This window comes from Etheostoma cragini, chromosome 10 (genome assembly GCF_013103735.1).
Source record: "Etheostoma cragini isolate CJK2018 chromosome 10, CSU_Ecrag_1.0, whole genome shotgun sequence".
NCBI classification, from domain to species: Eukaryota; Metazoa; Chordata; class Actinopteri; order Perciformes; family Percidae; genus Etheostoma; species Etheostoma cragini.
Genome location: NC_048416.1, coordinates 22,293,349 through 22,314,644, shown reverse-complemented (window position 1 = coordinate 22,314,644; position 21,296 = coordinate 22,293,349). Strand labels below are relative to the sequence as shown.

The 21,296-nt window shown below is 39.2% G+C and overlaps 1 protein-coding gene across 1 annotated transcript in view; it reads left to right on the top strand.

Annotated features, from left to right (window-relative positions):
* slit3 (slit homolog 3 (Drosophila)) overlaps positions 1-21,296 on the top strand; it is a 231,777-nt gene that overhangs the window by 154,760 nt on the left and 55,721 nt on the right. Inside the window, exons 7-10 of the mRNA XM_034883388.1 lie at positions 10,374-10,445; positions 13,853-14,016; positions 16,423-16,567; positions 20,522-20,593. Coding sequence (XP_034739279.1) covers positions 10,374-10,445; positions 13,853-14,016; positions 16,423-16,567; positions 20,522-20,593 — 453 coding nt within the window. The remainder of the gene's footprint in view (positions 1-10,373; positions 10,446-13,852; positions 14,017-16,422; positions 16,568-20,521; positions 20,594-21,296) is intronic.

Genomic DNA, 21,296 nt, shown 5'->3' with positions numbered 1-21,296 from the left:
TTTTTATGTACCTCTCTGTTTCTACCCGTCTTCCTCCCTCCCATATTATTAGTCTCTTTTTTTCTCCCCTCTCCCTCGCTTTTCCGTGTCTTGCTTGCAGATTTTCATTTTGGAAACCCTCGAAGCATTTGTAATCAATCGCAATACAAGGGTGACATATTGTGAAATATCAGAAAGCAATAGCCTGGCATTGGGTTTATACACAGACTCACACAGATATCCGTTTTTCGCCCTTACATATGCACGCACACGCACGCACACGCACACACACACACACACACACACACACACACATATACAAACAGTCTTCTGCCAAACCACATGGATTTGTCCTAATGATAATCCCCACGATAATCATCCTGAATCCTTGTTTGCTCAGTGTCAGTTCATTTGATTAAAATCAACATCATTAGACTGCGGTTTTAGGGGCAGCTTTTACTACTTTACTCAACATTCACCCTACTATTTAAACCCTACTTCAAAGAGTCACAAAAATACCTTCATATTTCAAGTTTAATACTGTTGAAACTCTACACCAAGAGACCAAATTCCCTCCTTTGTCAATCGGGCAATCCAAAAAAACCTTGCAGCGCTCAGCACCTACTGGCATCAGTGAGGAATAATGCAAACATCTATCAATCACTTAATTGAAGCACTGATACAGTAACTTTTTGTTGCTTCCATTTGTGCAGCCGTAGTTTCAGCAGAAAAATAACAGATTGGATTTTAAAATGAAAAATTACTGTTCTGTTTATCACCTGAAATGTGATCTGTCATATGCTGCTTTTATTGTAAATATATTTTTAGACTATAAATGCGGCAAAGCTCAAGATTAGGTCTGAAAATACCTTAACTACTAATTATATCAACCCTGCAGTGCTTTTTCGGTTTAAGTTGTACACAGTTGAGCTTTCTCAGGGTGGTTTCCAACGGCAACAACTTGGAAATGTCAATTTTCTCAGAGATGAGAGGAGTAAATTGCACGACTTTGGTTGCCCAAACACTCAAGAGTTCATTAAACTAGCTTGCTCGCTCACGCACACACATTCACATACACATATATGTATGCAACAAAACAAATACACACACGGGCACAAACGCACATACACACAAAAACAAAACACACTCACGCATGCAAGATCTAACACCAGGCTGCCAGGGTAAAGCCGTAAAGCAGGCATTAAACCCCGTGGGAAAGTTCAAATATGAGACAATTCAACCACTACAAACCTGAAGACCCTTAAAGCCTATTTGCAGACCTCCTGGATCTTTAGAGTTTGGTGTTACAGTCAACAGGGTCAAAAAGCGCTACAGGCTGCAAGCTGAAATATCCTGATCAAAAGGGACACACTAAATGATCAACAGAAGTATTCATTCACATATCCTATTCATTCTGTTTCTCTGTCTCATAGCTTTAGCACTCTCTTGCTCTCACACACACACACACACATACATACACACACACACATACACACACACACACACACACACAAGCTTTCATTCTCACATTCATTTACACTCTTAGAAACATTTTGTCCTTCTGTCTGTTTTTGTCCTTTTGTTGTTCTCTAAACCTAACCTACTTACACTCACAAATCACAAATGTACAAAGCACACAGCAATGCCTTTGAACACACACCTATACCCTCCAACAAACACACCTGCATCAGGCTGCTGCATTGTGTGATTCGTGCACCATTGTGTGGCACAAGTATGTACAGATGTATAGATGTACTGTATAGAAGTGGTAACACACAGAGACACATACATAACATCTACCTATAGACAGATATTTCCCCTCCCCTGTTTCTCTAATGTTGAAGGAGTGAATAGAAGAAATTAAGAGTGTAATGGTTATGTGACCTGTATATGGTTGGCACATAAAGTGACATACATTTTGGGGTCTCTCTTAGCTGCTTGCATTCTCTACAGTGAACGGGTGAATGGTGAGCATGAAAGCGTTAAAGAAATGAGTGATTGGTGGAGGGAAGTGAAGTGTCTTTTGCCTCCTCTCCTAAAGCTGTAATGAGGCCTCGGGGAAGATGCTGAGGGCTCTCCACACAACTCATAAAGAGTCTTTTAGGCCTTTCGATAGTTGGCCCCTTTTCACCGTCTGTGTGGGAAAGCTCTCAGAGAAATAAATGCTTGTTAGAAATCATGTCAAAGCAAAAACAACTGCAACAGAACACATTCTACATCCGGTGAACTAAAAAGAGTAAAGTACTAATTTGTGATAGATAGATAGATAAATAGATAGATAGATAGATAGATAGATAGATAGATAGATCCACATGTATCCACACATCACCAACACACCTTGTTTGTTTAATCCATACAAAAGCTAAAGTCTAAATATTACACTTTTACACTTTTATGTGCTGCACATATGTTACTGCCCGTTACCAGTTTTTGTGCTAAGCTAAGCTAACTGGCTGCTAGATGTAGCTTCATATTTGCTGTACATGGCAGTGGTATCTTCTCTTCTAACTCGTGGCAAGAAAGCATATCCGCCCAACTTCCCTTTCTCTAATATGTGTTTCATAGGTAACTGGTAAGTGATTAGGATCACCACAGCTTTATTAAAATACAAAATAAATCCCTGGGTTTTGGAGGTTTGAGTTTGTCCATTTTATAGTTTGATTTAGCATTTTTGAGTGAGTGAATAATATTGTACTGCATGTGATATTCAGTTTCTGGTAGTGTTAAGCTTCAGCTACAGCTGCACATCAATGCTTATGTTAAACAGATTAAGATTACATTTTTATACTCAAGGATCTTCCCAGCCATTGGATGCATTTTAACCTGTTGACACCCACACTCCTGCAAAATCAATGTTTACACTGGCTTCACAGTTTATCTTAATACCTGCTTTGAATGACAATCAACAATCCTCTCCTCTCTGATACAATCCAAACCCGTGTTAACCTGTCTACCCCGTTTGTTGTTCGCCCCATTTTAATCTTTGTAATCAATATTTTTTCAGTCACAGCACTGAAATTGCAATTTCAATCCTGAAAATGTTCCATTTAGAAAACAAGTGTGTTAGCTTGATTTAGCCTGAAAACATTAATAACAGCATAACCTTTCACTTGCGTTTTATTTAGGTTTTAGACAAGTTGTATTGAGTAAAGGAGGTTGGCTAGGGTCTTGGATTTTTCTTTGTAAACATTGATTATGATCCACAAAAAACAAGTACAAGCACTGAATTAACATTTTATTTAATGCAGTATTTCTCTCCTTTTTTTGCTTTTTCCCCCTACCTATCCTTCATACATTAGTGATGTCCCGCAGCAACATTCAGCAACCTCCAGAGAAGGAGCATGCACGTAGCATGCTGCTCAATAACAATGGCTTGATTTTACAAGTATGAAGGCAGAGTTTGAGTTTTCACATGCAAGATTTAGCTAAGCTAGTTGTGTAAGTAAAACATTGGTCCATTGAAGCAGCTTGGGAAAATGTTTATAGAGAAGCCCTTTGCTAACACAATTCTCAGGGACTGACTGCTGACCAGGCTGCATGGTAACTTGTTTGGAGTTGGCATGAAATTTTTTTTTCTGTTTAAAGATGGATTCATTTCACAAGAAGGCAGAGGTTACAGAAAAATGTTGAGAGTCTACATTTAATCTCTTTTCTTTTTTTGACAAGCTGCCAACCAAAATGTCCTCCAATTAAAACTAAGATGTAACTACTGTATGTGAGCGAGCTTTAAAAGTCCAGTCAAACCTTGAAAGGGCCCAACTAAAATAATCCATGTGACAAGCAGTGTTTCTATTGAAATAATAGATTGTGTTGCAAAAGTTGCTATTTTGAATGCTGATGTGACCGGGCCTTAATCCTAATTCATTTATTCTCTTGAATTAGCTCTTTAATTACATTCACCTGGCAAAACCAATGAAGTCACTTGACACACGTACCTTCCCAGCTCACAGATGTTAGACAATTGTGATTGGTTTATAGAAATGTAAGCAACCCCAGAGCATTTTTTCTTCCTATCCTAAACTTTATCTGTGGTGCCGACAGACCTTACTTCAGAGCTCTGTGGAGATACAGTGTGAGACTAATGATAAGAGGAACCGCTTGCAGAGCATCTCCCGGGTTGAAATATGTGGTATTCACCTAAAAGCAACTGTGTTTCTAGAATCTTTGTTTAGTCACATCAAAGATTTCTTTGCAATTATTAGAGGCAGCCTGGTCAATCATAATAACAATGCAGTTATAAGTAGGGTCATTAAATTGCTTTGTTTTGCACTCAGTTTGTGGTCTTATTCCCACAATGGAGTATTGATTTTTAGATCTCAGAGTAGGTCCAAATGCACCGGAAGGTTTTTTGTCCAGTAATTCTATCTGAAATGAGACATAAGCTGTTGAACAAGTCTAAAATTCCACAATGATTGCAGACAATTGTAATAAATGACGGCGTTTTAATACTGGTAGCAATGATAAGACTTCTGTTAACTGGCTCTTGTATACTAGAAATAAAAAAAAAAAATAGTATTTTAAATAATAAAGGGACAATTCAATACTGATAGGTTTAACATTGTCTTTCGTAATTCAGTGATCCAAGCTCTTCTTTCACTGGGTTCCTTTTCACAAGACCATAACTAATGTTTGTGATTACAAAAGAGAATAATCGTATTGAACGTGAAGTCAATATTGGTTGTAATCACAGTCATAAAGTTACATTGTTGTGTTGTGTTTTAGTGGCTCTTGCAATTCAGACATTTTGTCAGTGTATTGATCTGTGTCTGTTAAGGCTGATTGAGCATAATAGAGACTAATAGAAAATTACTTTATTACACCCGCACACACACACACACACACACACACACACACACACACACACACACACACACACACACACACACACACACACACAGCCAAAGCCAGACACAAATAGATACAATATACTATTGAACAGAACTCGAGAGCAACCAGACACAAATATATAGATCAAGAGAGATGTTTCCTTTTACTTATTTTACATTCACAAAAGTGTGACCTTGTGGGTAGCATCTCAAACCAAAAGCAAAGAACACTCAGACACTTGGGATACACAGGAAGTTAAGACCTTGAACTTACATACGGGGCCGCTTTGGCTCAGTAGCAGAGCGGTTGCCTGCCAATCGGAAGGTTGGTGGTTTGATCCCCGCCCCTGCAGTCATTATCGAAGAGTCCTTGGGCAAGACACTGAACCCCGAGTTGCCCCAGGTGCTGCGCATCGGAGTGTGAATGTGTGTGAATGTTTATCTGATGAGCAGGTGGCACCTTGTACGGCAGCCCCGGGCACAGTGTGTGAATGGGGAAGCGCTTTGAGCAGTTGTTAAGACTGGAAAAGCGCTATATAAATACAGCACATTTACATACAAACATTGCTATCCCCCACACTCACATTAGCTAAGTTATTTTTAACGTTTGCACCATTAAGATTATTTTTCTGTCATGTGGGACAAATTCGATATGAAATATAACATATATTACATCTAACATACAGTATATTATAGGGAAAGAAATACATGCAAATTGGTATTTATTTTGTTTTTGACAAATACTGAAAAAAGTTGTTACTTTGTTGTCTGAAGCTGTTTTATAGTAGTTCTTTATTACTTAACATATTTGTCATGCCTGGCTTAATGTCCAGGATCTTAAATATAGAGCAGAAATTATGTTGACCTCCATGAATAGCCAGTTAATCTTGTGGATGTGTGTGTTTCTGTGTGCATGAGGGAGGAAAGATTGACAAGGAAGGCTTTGACCTCAGCATGTAGGCTGCAGCAAAGACACATATGATAACATCAATCTTTTTCTCTATCTCTCGTTCTCTCTCTCTCACACACACACACACACACACACACACACACACACACACACACACACACACACACACACACACATGTACGCACAAACACAAGTGATAGCATCACCCTTTTGGCTAGCCTCTAAAGAGTCTCCTCCATCACTCACTGCAGAGGCCCATTTACTGCAAAAGAGAGACCACTGCATCGCAACACACACACACACACACACACACACAAACACACATGCAGACATTCCTAAGCGTGTACTGTAACATGCTGACTCTAGAATACACACTTAATTGTAACGCACACACATACGGGCATGTATACGCACACATACACACACACACATTCAGGGATCATGGATCTATCCTGCAATAGCACTGCAGCGGTCACTGGAGCCTATCTCAAATTAAAATGAAAAAATAGAGCTGAATAGGCGTTTTGTAATAGAAATAGTGTGTGTCACAAACAGTGTTGGACTAGTCCTTGAGCCTTTTTGTACTGTGACTGCAAAAACAAAATGTGATTATTTTTTTCAAACAGGCTTTTTTCTAATAATTAACATGCAGGGCAACAAGCTTCCCGTAAAATGTGGACTTTAAATTTTGGCTAAATCTGTGTTAGAATCTATACATATGATGGTTTTTTTTTTATTTTATTAGGAGGAAGATATATAACAAAAAAGAGTAAAAAAATATTACCCACCTTAAAATGAATGACAGAACAAAGACAAACAACTAGTCATATTTGCGCCTTTAACCATCTTATTTGACCAATAAATCATGAATCTTCAAATCTGTGGCTCCACACAGCTCCAGAATATGAAGCAATATTAACTAAAACATATGCTATTAAAGAGAAGAAAAATAAAGCTTTCTCGCTTAAGTCATAACGTCACTTTGGAAACAGTTACAACACAGGATGCTAACACAGTACACAAAGTATTTCCTAACCATATAGCATCAGTTGTGAAACATTTGTAAATGGGACCGCAACCGCATGGCCAATGTTCCGGTTTGTGCTGTGTGATTGTGTGGTGGAAGTACAGTATGGAGTGTTGGGATCTGTCAAGGCTGCAGGATTATAAAGTTTAGAAATAAGGTGGAGTGCAATACCAGTGGAATATCCCCATCTGGACCAATCCAATTCTTTACACTGTAAAACCAACGACTTGAATCATACTGGTTTAGAGATTCACATGTGCACAGAATGCTAATTCCCTCTAGTTTATATCACTCCACCAGCTTTTAGCATCAATAAAACCTTTTGGAAATTTCTTTTAGTTTTAAAATACACCTACAATTTTAAAATTACATGTTTCATACCATATGTATGTTTTCTGGGCAAACGACACGTTTTTGTTGTGTTTGAGTTAGTACAATTTTGTTAGTGATTGCACAACATGTAAGGCAAACTATGACTCATTCAAGTAGTTTGGTGGGGCAATTTCACTTTTACTATCCACTGTATCTGTATAATGTTAAACAGGGAACTTTCTGCCATGGTTGCTCTCTCGGCCAAAATGCACTTTTTACTACAAATCCAAGAGCATCTACGATTTTTTAAGAGTGCAGCCATGGCCAAGGGGTGTGTTAAATAAGCTGGGGGAAAAACAGCCACAATATAAAACATAGTTGTAGACTTCTAAATGATGTTTTTAGTGTTTATCTTGGCTTAAATTAGTCTTGTCACTACTTTATTAAAGCAGAGAGATGTGGACCGGACCGGGAGTGAGTGGGAGAAAATCTGACGGGGAAATTGCAGAGGGAAATTATTGTTATTTCACAATTAAATTATATACACTGGGTGGAATCACCCCTGACAGGGCTGACCATAGCAGCACTGCTAATGTGTGTGTAAGTGTGTGTATGTGAGAGTGAGTGTGAAACTTTATCCGTCTACCAAGGCCACTGAGGCTATACTGGCAGGGAGGGGAATGTAGAAAGAGAATCGGAAAGAAAGGGAATTAAAGAGAAAGAAAAGTAGTAACATCAACAGAGGGAAGCAAGAACAGTCTATTTTAAGGCTGAGTGGGTGTTAGTAAAAACATAGTAAACGCCCGGTAATGAGCCATTTTTGAACAGTTTGTAAAACAAACCATCCTTGATTTTTGTCAGTGAAATCCAAACCCTCATCATGGTCACACTGTATTTTCAGGCACAAACATATTTCAGATGTTGATAAAAACAAAACAAATCCTCATCCGAAATTTGGGGTATTTTTCAGAGAGAAAGCCGACCTTGTCCTTGTCTGAACGCATTAAAAACACATTGTCAAACGTGAAAAATGAATGGGTTTCTGTTATAAAAAATGACCGCTCAGTCTTCATTTATCCTGAAACAATGACTCTTTGAACACACAAGGTTTCGGGTGATATGTAAAGTAAACTAGCCCTATTTTCTATCCAGTGAAATTAATGATCCATGAAACTTGGGCAAAAACAAAGCAAATGGTTGCATTGGGTTGTGTTAATGTTGGCTCCCACAAGCCACCAGAAAAACTGTACTGTAGTACAAATTTTAGAAATCCCTGGATTCCTAAAGTAACAAGGATCTCTCATGTACTGATGTTTTTAATGTTGACTTTGTACTGTAAAAATCTTACTTCAAGCTATTTGGACAGTCTCACAAGATACAATAAGGGGTCATTATCTTTTGCTGTATAATGTTGTATTTTTGCTAAATCAATTGGGAATTTTTTTTTATTAACTTGTTTATTTTATTGTTTTTATTTAACTATTTGCACATCTGGCACAAAAATTTGAGTTTATTTGCATTACCTTCCAATTCTTTGCTTCACTCTCTAACAGTGGAAGTAAGTGGAAAAAACTTTCATCATTAACAACAACAACAACAACACGTTTTAAGGTCAAAATTGTTTTAAACATCTAAGATTTGGGGGTAAAAATCTGCAAAAACAAAACAAAAAGACTGAGCCTAATGCATAGCCTACAGTACTTCTAAAGATAATAACTAAAACATTGGCTCGGTTTTTCACATCATGTTCACTGCATTATGACCACATAATGCCAGTTGTATGTCTTTGTCAAGTCTGTATTGCAGTATCGTAATTTCTGTGTGCATTGCTGAAGTCATGAGGGACCTGCTTGTGTTCTCATATATTTCCCCCACCCCTCGAGTGTTTTGTATATGCAGCTTTTCCAGCTTGTACGAGTCTGTTAATGCAATCTAAATCCCCTGTGCATCGCTTCAATGGTATAGCAGTCCTTTTTCTTCTTTGCTCTCATTTCTGTCTCCATTTCTGTACATGAAAATCACAGAGAATCAATATGCATTGAGTTTCTTCAACAGGTGGGATTTCTTGTGTATGTGTGTTTGTTTTTAAAGACCTTTTTTTTACATTCCACGATAGAACAATACTAAATATGAGACAGAGTCTTGTTCATGAGAGAACTAATAAACAGAGACAGCAGTGACCCGCTTATAAGTCAGAAATGGAAGAAACAGAGATCAAGCGCATGTGTTAATGTGTTTGTTCTTTTGTCTTAATAAATAATAAGTTAAAACTCAATGTGATGACTTGGCACAATAGCGGCACCATGGGCAGAAGGTCCGGATTTTCCGTGTGTTGCAGTTTTGATGATATTGAAAACAGAACCAGCGATGCTTGTTTGATTTCAATTCTAATTGAGTACATTTTATGTACATAACCCAGCATTACAAATTTGCCTTAGTGGGTTTTACACATTATCATTACTACATTATCCATTCTGAGACCGTCATTTCAGATAAAGAAAAACTTTGAAGGAGAAACCAAAGGAACAATCTCTGGTCTAGGAAAATACATTCTGTTCTTTAATAATTAAAAGAAATGTACTGTTTCAGGCATTTCTAAATGTTCCTATGTTGAACTACATTACTAAACTAAATTCTTTCTTTCATCCACAGAAGTCAAGTTAAACAGTGGTAAACAATTAAAGTTCATATGTTACCAGGATAAGTCATCATGCACAGCTTTAAACCATTAACATGTATTTTTTTATTCCCTTTAATTTAGTTTAACAGTTGTTTTGGGATTTCAGAGTACACTATAAGATTAAAAATAAAATAACTGTTTTTTAAAACATCAGGAGACCAGTGTTTCCCTAAAAACAAAGCAATATCTCCTTATCTACCACTTATCTTATTGATTTTTTAATTGGAGTAATTTTCTAGAAGCTGAGGGGATAGAACCATCCAGTACTTCAGAAGAAAATGTATTATAGAAAACCCTAAAAAATGTGTTTTTGGTGTAGAGGAATACATTTTTGATTAGTTGCTATTCTATTAGCTGTCTTAAGGTGGTTCTCAGAATTCATCTTGACTACTGTGGGGAACACCGCTGCCATGGACAAAGGTTCTTGTAAACTTATTTAACTATGACTCACTCATATCCAGACTTTGAGGTTTGAGAGGTCAGGGACAAGGACTCAAATCTACGTTTGGGATAGAATTTAATTTATTTTGCGTCACAGTTTAAACTGCCAGACCAAAAAGTGGCACCAGGGTCTTAATTTTCTAACAGTCTGTTTTTCTCTTTTCTCCCCCTCTATATTCTCTCTATTTTTCCATCCAGCACCCTCAACAACAACAACATCACACTCATCCCGCTGTCCAGCTTCAACCACATGCCCAAGTTGCGGACACTGTGAGTATAACACTCAATCACACACACACACACACAAACACACAGAAAACTACTAACGTATACCACAGATGCTCACACACGCGCACTCTGTGGTTGCACATTTACACGTACACACATTCTCAGAGATGCATTATTGCCTACTTACATGCAAACCAAGTATGTTGAAACGTGCAGTATGCACACACAAATAATGTTTACGTTCAAGTTCACTTCCATATACACACGCCACCAAAACACACAGCATGGCAGCAGGGTCTGTATGTGATCATTTAATCATGCCATAATAAGAGACCAACTCTTCTATTGTTTCATGACTGTGAATAATCATGTGGCCATTACACACACACACACACACACACACACACACACACACACACAGACATACACACACACACACACACACACACACACATTTGAGTAATTGTAACCAAATAAATAGCACAAGAGAGACTTGTTTAGGCTCTATAGTTCAATCTACTTTGATTCATTTGGAGAAACCTCCTACACTGATGTTACTGATGTGAGCACACGCATGCCACACACACACACACACACACACACACACACACACACACACACACACACACACACACACACCAATATGAACCCCACTCAAAATCATCCTTTCCGATTAATTAGAAAGGTTCTTACAGTTGCCAAGGCAATGGCACGTCATCTCAAGAGAGACTACCCCTAATCCTTTGGGGCTGTCTGAGAGTCAGACCATTGGTTGCATTCCTGCTGGCCACACTGGGGTTGAAATCTGCCAAACCAGCATGCATAGAATGGGATTTCCTCCCCAAATTACCAGACACTACATAACATTCATAAATAGGGTTTTTCTAAAAGTAAGCAGCATAACAGTCACAGAAGGTCATTTATCTTTTACGACCATTATTCCCGTTTAACTTTTGAACGGCATCTTCCCTCAACAGCCATTCATGTGGCAGGGTTTCTGTATTTCCTGCATACTATTGTAACTCTAGTGGCAATAGAGCTTGAAATCAGCCTTTACAATATTGGATTCAGGCAGCAGCACAGATACGCAGTTGCCAGCAGATTGAGGACAGAGTTACCAATGTCCAATATCTTTTAAACAGAAGCCCTCGTCTGCTTCTGTTTTCTGTCAAAAGTGAGTGACTGCCACCTCTGATTTCCTCTTTCGTCCATTTTTTCTTTCCTCCTCTTTGCTATGTGTGCATCCCATTTTACATTTCCTGTTTTTGTTTTCCTAATTTTTTACATCTTCCTCAGCCAATCTTTCTTTTCTTTTCAGCCTCTCCTTTCATGAATTTTCTGGTTTCCCTATAATACCACTCTTTCGCACCTTTTGTGTTTCTCTGATAATACCGTCACTTGTGTCATGTTTCCCTTTGTGTTCTCCTTTTTCCTGTCATCAGCTCTTTTTGTTGCTCAGGCTTTCTTTTCAAACGTCTTCACTGGTTGACCTTTCTCCTCCTCCTTCTCCTCGTCTTTCCACTCTTCATTTTTGTCCTCCTCTTCTCCATCTCCTTTATTCATACCTCAGTCCATCCTCCTCTCGTTGTACCTTCTGGCACTCTACCTCTTCATCCTCAACCTCCTCCTATTTTGTTGCTGTATTACATTTTGTTCCTTCTTTTCCACCCTCAGATCACAGTGTAGAATATGCTGCTTTTATAAAAACAACTTATTCAATCAAATGTTTAGAGATGTCCTTGATTTGATTTGCGGGGAAGTTTTCGAAGTGTGTGTGTGTGTGTGTGTGTGTGTGTGTGTGTGTGTGTTTGTGTGTATGTGTGTGTGTGTGTGTAGAAACTTCTTTTTAAATAAACTAGTGTCCCCTGTCATCTAATATGTGACTTCTTCATATGGCTTTTGAAAATATTCAGTTAATGTTTTGTTTTCATTCTTTTTCATTCATTCATCTTTTCCTCTTCCCTCCCTCTCCTTTTTCTCTCTTTTTCTGCTGTATTCAATCTATTCTATTTGCAGTAATGATATCACCTCATGGTGTCGCTCATTCAGAAACTTAAACCAATGAAAAGATCAGAAATCCCATTGCTTTTATCTGTGTGTGTATGCACTGTAACCCTCTGGAGCAAATACTAAGAATAAACACACACACACACACACATTCACAGAAACGCTAGAACATTGTCCTTAGTCACCCCCGACCATTAAGCCCAAACATGGCTATCACTGACTTACAGCTACACTCAAATACAGTCCACACACACGCACACACACACACACACACACGTACAAATACAGCAAACTCTCCATACCCCCTGCCTCTTCCCATCCTCCCCTGTGTTTTAATCCTACTTGTCAGTAATTAAGGCTGAGCCGGGGGTGGGCCGAGACGTGGCTATCTCCTTGCGGGGGTTTGACTATAAACTGGATTTATAATGGGAGAGCAGTATTAAAACCCCCTGCCCCCGCTGCTAGCATCAATGAGCCCATCTCTGTTCCATAACAGGATTTGTCCTCTGCTTTATTACAAAGGGAGCAGGTCTTCTGAAAGGCTAGATATCCTGGCTGGCATATTATATGCTGACAAGACATTCTGCTATTCATCCGCCCTCCTTCCTCTCCTCTCTCTCTCTCTCTCTTTCTCTCTCACTCTCTCTCACTCTCACTCTCCTTCTCCTTCTCCTTCTTTTAGCACTTTGAAACGGCACCTGATGCGCTATATATTGAGTGTTACCATTCAATTAATGCTACAGGTGAAATTTAAAAAGAAGGGATCTAGAGGCTTATTGATCTGAGACGCATTCCATGTAATAAAAACATTTCCAGAAACACTCACTGTAGCTACCCACTTTGAAATCAAGACAAAATAACCAAAAATACTCCAAGAAATGAAAAAACTCAATATGTTTATTTGCTCCATTATTTCTCCTCTTGCTCATTTTTTTAATTCCATTTCTTTCTTTGTATTAATGTCTTTTACATTTTTAATTCTTTGTGTTCAGTGAAACTTTCCTTTACTCTATTCTTCCCCACCTATGTCTCTTATTGTGTCTCGGTTTCCCTCTGTCTTTCTGAATAGGTTGTGATTTAGCCGTATGTGTCCTTCCTCCAAAAGGAGTCATATTGCCACAGAACTTGGGGAAATGAGAGTTGAGGATATTACTCTGTTTGTTTGTTTGTTTGTGTGTGTGTGTGTGTGTGTGTGTGTGTGTAGGTCGCCTAAGCAACAGTCTCACAATCCTGGCCAAGGATGCAAGCTGTGTAAAAAATACAACCTAATTGAATCCTGTATCAAATACATTTGCTGTAACGGGCTGTTGTACTCAGTTTACCTTTATAGACTTTTTGAGAGACTGTTGCCTCTAGAAAGTGCACATTTCAGAAAGGATAATGAATAATTTATTGTGTTCATTTCAAACACTCAAACTTATTCCTTTCTCCATCCCTCTCAGGCGTCTGCACTCTAACAGCCTCCACTGTGACTGCCACCTGTCCTGGCTCTCTGATTGGCTCAGAGCCAGGCGGGGCTTGGCTCCTTTCACCCAATGCATGGCCCCCGCCCACATGAGGGGCCTTAATGTCCCAGATGTGCAGAAGAAGGATTTTGTCTGCAATGGTGAGCTGACATTCATACACATTTACAACCGATTTTCAATTACATATCAAAGATCATGGCTAAAGGACACACTGAAGCACCTTTCTAGTGATTATTGTTGCATCTTTCTTACGTCGAGGGAGTAATAAAAAGGCATGCTTTTAGTTTCACCCACCACTTATTTTAACTTGGCTGTGGAACAAAACAACTAAAAATATTTTTGGACGAAAGCCGCCCTTTTTTCACTCCATTGCAGAGACATTGAAATGGCACATGAACTACACTCGCCTAAAGGATTATTAGGAACACCTGTTCAATTTCTCATTAATGCAATTATCTGATCAACCAATCACATGGCAGTTGCTTCAATGCATTTAGGGGTGTGGTCCTGGTCAAGACAATCTACTGAGCTCCAAACTGAATGTCAGAATGGGAAAGAAAGGAGATTTAAGCAATTTTGTGCGGGGCATGGTTGTTGGTTGACGGGCCGGTCTGAGTATTTCACAATCTGCTAAAACCTGGGATTTTCACACACAACCATTTCTAGGGTTTACAATGAATGATGTGAAAACGGAAAAACATCCAGAATGCAGCAGTCCTGTGGGCAAAAATACCTTGCTGATGTTAGAGGTCAGAGGAGAATGGGCCGACTGATTCAAGCTGATAGAAGAACAACTTTGACTGAAATAACCACTTGTTACAACCGAGGTATGCAGCACAGCATTTGTGAAGCCACAACACGCACAACCTTGAGGCTGATGGGCTACATCAGCAGAAGACCCCACCGGGTACCACTCATCTCCACTACAAATAGGAAAAAGAGGCTACAATTTGCAAGAGCTCACCAAAATTGGACAGTTGAAGACTGGAAAAATGTTGCCTGGTCTGATGAGTCTCAATTTCTGTTGAGATATTCAGGTGGTGGTGGTGGTGGTGGTGTAATGGTGTGGGGGATGTTTTCTTAGCACACTTTAGGCGCCTTAGTGCCAATTGGGCTTCATTTAAATGCCACGGCCTACCTGAGCATTGTTTCTGACCATGTCCATCCCTTTATGGCCATCATGTAACCATTCTCTGATGGCTACTTCCAGCAGGATAATGCACCATGTCACAAAGCTTGAATCAATTCAAGTTGGTTTCTCAAACATGACAATGAGTTCACTGTACTAAAATGGCCTCCACAGTCACCAGATCTCAACCCAATAGAGCATCTTTGGGATGCGGTGGAACAGGAGCTTCGTGCCCTCGATGTCCATCCCACAAATCTCCATCAACTGCAAGATGCTATGCTATCAATAGGGGCTAACATTTCTAAAGAACACTTTCAGCACCTTGTTGAATCAAGGAGAATTAAGGCAGTTCTGAAGGCGAAATGGGGCAGACACAGTATTAGTATGCTGTTCCTAATATCCTATAGGTGAGGGATATGACCTTAAGAGTAAAATTGAGCCCCTATAGTAATACTTGACATAGAAATATTCAGCAAAACAGATACAAATATAAGTAGATTCAAGTGGAAGTTTTTGATTAAATATAGTGTCGTTGATAGTAGAGACTCTTACCTAGAGGTCTACATTGTAATAAACATAAAGGCAATTATTACTGGTAGTGTTGTTATCAACTACAGACAGCTCAGCATTGAGTTTATAGTGCTGAATGAATTACACCATGTAGAGTGCGTAATCAGCTAAAAGGCCAGTATAAGAACAGTCGTGTTATCTGCAGATAGCATAGGCACTGTTTATAGGCCTCTGATTCAGCTCTCTGTTCTAATAGACTGTCAGCCTGTGCTCTCTTTATTAGCCTTTTGCCTTGTCTTTTCTGCCTACATGCTCCAAGGCAGACCTCTTCTTACTACTCTTTTCTCCATTCCCCTCCCTTACTGTAGCTGTCACTCTGTCTTTCTTTCTTTATCTTGTTCTTTCTTTACTTCATCCCCCCATTTTTCTCTACTTTTCTTTTCTTCCTCCCTTTCCATGTCATCGCCCTGTCTCTCTATAACCGCCGAGAGAGAGATAGTTTCTACCATGTCATTCTCATGCATACTTTCACCAGATGATAAGAAGTACTAACATTCATTTTTAATCCCAATTTCTTTGTGTTTCTTGCCAAAAATGGCATGTATTCCTCAAATAATTGTATTCCTTGCAGAATGCAAATGGTTTTGAAATAACAAAAAGACCCACATGGGACACTAAAACTCCCCCCTGAAGCTGACTCTAATCTCATTGAAAAGAACTGGGATACAATAAATAATTTAAGGAATAAAACAGAAGCAAAAATCTGATTGCAGAATTTATAGTAGTAGAAGTAGTAAACGTAGCTGAAGGCATGGAGGAATTTCCTATTCTCCAACAAACCAACAAAAGCTGTCTCATATTCAAACATTGTAAAGCCAATATTCTATCTGTATATTGCTGTCTACAGGTCCAGCACAGACAGAGTCGAGGGCTTGTGTTCCTCTGGTAGCCGTGTGTCCACCCAGCTGCAGCTGTAACAACAACATTGTGGACTGTCGTCGTAAAGGCCTCACTGAAATACCAGCTAACCTCCCTGAGGGCATCGTGGAAATGTAAGACTGCTTTATTTTACTTTAATGTTATGTGTAACATGCAAAGCACTTTTTACATATCAGTTACCTTTTAAATGTCTTTTCACATTTGTAGTTTTGTTAGTTTATTTTCATGTGTTGATCTATTTAAAACTGTTTTCTGGTATACCATAAACCATATAATATATTTTTAACACATTTTAGACCGGGATGACTTGGGATTTTAAAGGGTGCCCTAACTAAAAAAGATTAGGTTGAGAAATGCTGTTCTAGTCTACTGAAGACTAGATTTTGAACTATTTATAAGATTTAAAATAGCAACATCCACTTTGAATAAAAAGTCATCTTTATAATATTAATCCAAACACGCAGAAACCCACACACCCACACCCACACACACACACACACACACACATACACAGTATGTGCCTACACACATCCCTATAGCCCGTTAGAGTAAACCGATCAAAAGGAAAGTCAGTGAATTTTAACCTTGAGTACTAGTAGCTCCATGGCTATACTTCCCATTCCAACTCACCTTTATTTACAATTTATTTTGCCTAAATTAGTACCACATGCAGCCTCTGTGCTATTTCCGTGTAAGCACATAAACATTCTCTGTCACAGACTAACATACACACACACACTTTTGCTCACAAACACACAGCACACTCAGTTTCACTGTGATCTTTAGATGCTTCGACGCTTCTTCACCATGAACTAGACCTTACATGTAACCCAATCTGTGGCAGACTGTGAGTTTTATAATGGTATTTTGTTTGAGATAGCAGCAAAACCATTTTTTTTTCTTTATACACTCATACATTTTGCCTCCTCTTCTATCTCCACCCTCCTTTCTGTCTCTAACACACATTTAAACACACATACACCACAGTGGGACGTGTTTAATATCCGTATTGATTGTTGTACCCTGTTTGTTCGTACAGAGGACAGCTGGTTGATTGCTCTTTGAGTAAGGGAGCATTCTCCCCCGCAATGCTATGCCAATATCGCTTTACCTCCCCAGCATAAGTAATAGATCCACGCACATACACACCAATGTACACGCAAATGTGCAGACACACCAGTTTTATATGCACACACAAAGTATGAACTTGGGCACAAATTAGGTACACTCACAGTCTGGGAAGGTCAAGCACACACTCATACATGTAATGCCACAGGCAACATAACATCTTATTAAATGTTGGAGACACACACAAACAGAATTCACATTTGATCCATTTTAATAAATGTTGCTGCTGCAGCCAGAAACAATAGAGTATAATAGGATGATGTATTGTCAGTCCTCCAATACGGACAAAGTCATCTTTCTGCAAGCTGGTGGCATGGACCACTGTGTGCATGTGTGTGTATGGACACAGCGTTCAACCATGTGTGTGTTTGTGTCTTTGTGTGTGTGTCTGTGTGTGTTAATCTGTCTCTTCCAGTCAAATACATTCATAAAGCAATTTAGCTAAACAAATTTGCCTCAAGGTGTTAAACTTTTTTAGAACATCAACTGTCTGTGTGTGTGTGTGTGTGTGTGTGTGTGTGTGTGTGTGTGTGTGTGTGTGTGTGTGTGTGTGTGCGTGCGTGCGTGCGTGCGTGTGTGTGTGTGTGTGTGCGTGTGTGTTTGTCTGTGTGTTTGTGCGTGTGTACAGGCATGTGTATTTGCACACACTCATTCCATTGTGAACATGCTCACCTGCCAAACCCTTGTTTCAGTTGCCGTTTACTTTATTCGCTGCCTCACCTTATAGATTTTTTATATTGCCTCTTACAATGTATTTCCTTTAATACATCCCTTGATATTGAGCCTCTAAATGTCTTTGACTCAACCTTGTTTTAAACCCCCTCAGATATAATTTGATACCGGTTGTGTGTGCAGATTGTGTCTGTCAATATCAGTACATCCTTGATTTATTTTGACCTCTCAGTAAAAGTAAGGGGTTGTGGCTTGCCAGGGGCGTGAGGTGCGGGAATTTAGAATGCAAACTTAGCCAAGAAACAGACACCTATAAGGGTTGTGTTTAGGGTTGCAACTAACAATTATTTTCATAGTCGATTCATCTGTTGATTATTTTCTCGAGTAATCAATTAGTTGTTTGTATAAAATGTCTGAAAATGGTGAAAATGTGGATCAGTGTTTCCCAAACGCCCAAGATGACTTCCTCAAATGTGTTGTTTTGTCCACAACTCAAAGATATTGAGGTTACTTTCAGAGAGTAGAGAATAAATATTCACATTTAACAAGGTGGAATCAAATAATATTTACAAAATTACTCAAACCGACTTCTCGATTATCAAAATAGTTCGCTATTAAATTCAAACTTGACAGCTAGTTGATTAATCGATTAATCATTGCAGCTCTATTTGTGTTGCATTCAAACTGAAGACCAATTACACTCTTCATTTTAATAACACAGTTACTGGGTGGCAGTCACAAATGGGTGTAAACTTGGTGTAAATGTCAGTGGTTAAAGACAAATAGTGATACAAGATGAAGATACATTGATTGATTAATTGATTGATTGACTGATTGATTGATCGATTGACTAATTGAGTGATGGATGTATACACACATACCCATCCCCATCTCCATCACCTCACCGTTTCTATCAAGGGAGAATAGTAAAGAAAAGGAAAAGAGAGGGATGGAAAGTGGAGCTCAAGAGCAGGACAGGGTGGGGTCTGAAGAGGAAGATGAGAAGAAGAAAGGTGGATTAGTTCCCATTTATCATTCTGACAGCTGACCCTGTGGCTGGCCTTGGGACCTCACTGCATGCTCCTTGTCCTCTAGATTTTTTTTCTCTCCTCTGTTGCCCACTCTTTGCCACTCCTCTTAATTTCTCCATTGTCCTAATTTCCCACATCTTTCTTTCATTTTCTCTAATTTTGTGCTACACACCATGGCCTTATATTCTCATCTCCTCTTCTGCCTCCTCTCCATTTCTACTTCCTTGCCTCCTTTTTCCATCACAGTCACAAGAAGAGATAAAGAATGCATGAGCTACATAGATACATGTGTTGCCTGGATCATCAGGAGATCAGAAACTAAACTAGAGTACATTTCCCCCAAAGAGGGCTTTGTGCCTAGTTCTGATGGCTCCCAACATAATAATAGATAGAATACTACCAGAATGGTGTAATGATTCTGCAATCTGCCAGAGAAAGTGATGTAATAAATTCCCTTCGGCCCTTAGCCTGAAACAGTTGAGGAATCTAATGTGTTCACAAATACAGTCTGAAGCATCTTAAGAAGAGTGTTGTGGCTTCATTAAAGGAGTGTATGAAATATTCAAATTAAAGAATATGAGAAATTATGATTGGTAAGAAGAAATTGTTATACTGATGTCAGTTGTAGTTAAACCCATCTGCAAATTGTGCACAGAAACCTGTATTTTACTGTGGTTGAGTGACAGAAAGTGTGATGCCAGTTAGCTACTTGTCAGTCTCTGCTATTTGTGACATTTATTTACAGCGCTGCACCTCATGAATACTTTTGAGCAGAGTCTTACTGAACAATTTTGGTCCCGAATTTTGGTCGCTCTGATTCTCATGTTGGTCCCATGTAAGCTCTGCTGAACTTCAAAATTCATCTCAACGTTTCTCAGTGACCTTGACTAGCCCCTGCTACAAAGTGATGACCGACCTGCAGAAATATTGTGTAGATGTTGATTGGAACATCCACCTTGTGATCTTTTTGTGCACTTGTGCTTGGCTAAGGTTGTACGGTAAACAGGACTCCATGATAACCAATGACTTTTCTGTCCTTGGGAAAGTCAGCATCAAAAGGAAAACAATTAATTTATAATCTCATGTTGAAGCTGAATTCAATTCTGAATTGTCTCATTGTATGTTTATGGGTAATGGGCTTGTTGAATTAATACGAAGGGATTGTTAAAGATCATCTAACTCTTTTTTTTCTCACCCCCTCCCTTCTCTCTCTCTCTCTCTCTCTCTCTCGATCAGTCGCTTGGAGCAGAACTTAATTAAAAGTGTCCCAGCAGGAGCCTTTTCTGCCTACAAGAAGCTCAAGAGGATGTAAGTCTGCCCGGCTTAACTGCATACACAGTCTCAACCACACACACACATACACTTGCGCACAGTTGGCAATCATACAATGAACATGGAACTAACAGACGCATAATGAGTTTCTGATGGCTATAACATATATACTGTGAGCTTTAGTTAAAAGTGGGGCATATTGATATTAAGTCCAAACCAGCATACCCAAAAATTACCTTATAATGCAAATAGCTGAAAATGCCACACTTGGACTTGACGCAGACTTGTGCAAGGTTGTAAGGTTAGCCACCCAGCTACCCACCCACACGCCCACCCACACACACACACACACACACACGCACACACACATGGTGTGTGGAGTTTTAACCTCCACAGAAGTGTTAAATTATATATCTTACAGCAGTGGAAGTAAATGACATGAACTGCACTTAACAAGCCACTGTTTCCAGGTTCTCTCTCTCTCCTGTCGCTTCACTTATTTCCCTCGCTCTGTCATCACTCTCTCTTTCTCTCCGTCTCATTGACGTATAAATTCAGTTCTTTTCACTTTCCTTTTTTTTTTAAACTCCTGTCCCCTCGCCTTGACCTCTGCTGATGTATTCTCTCATGATCATTTGTCAGACAGTTCTAGGACACAGAGAAGGAACCCCATTACTGTGTATTACAGTAATGCAGTTATCTCCTCTCTCTCTCTCTCTCTCTCTCTCTCTCTCTCTCT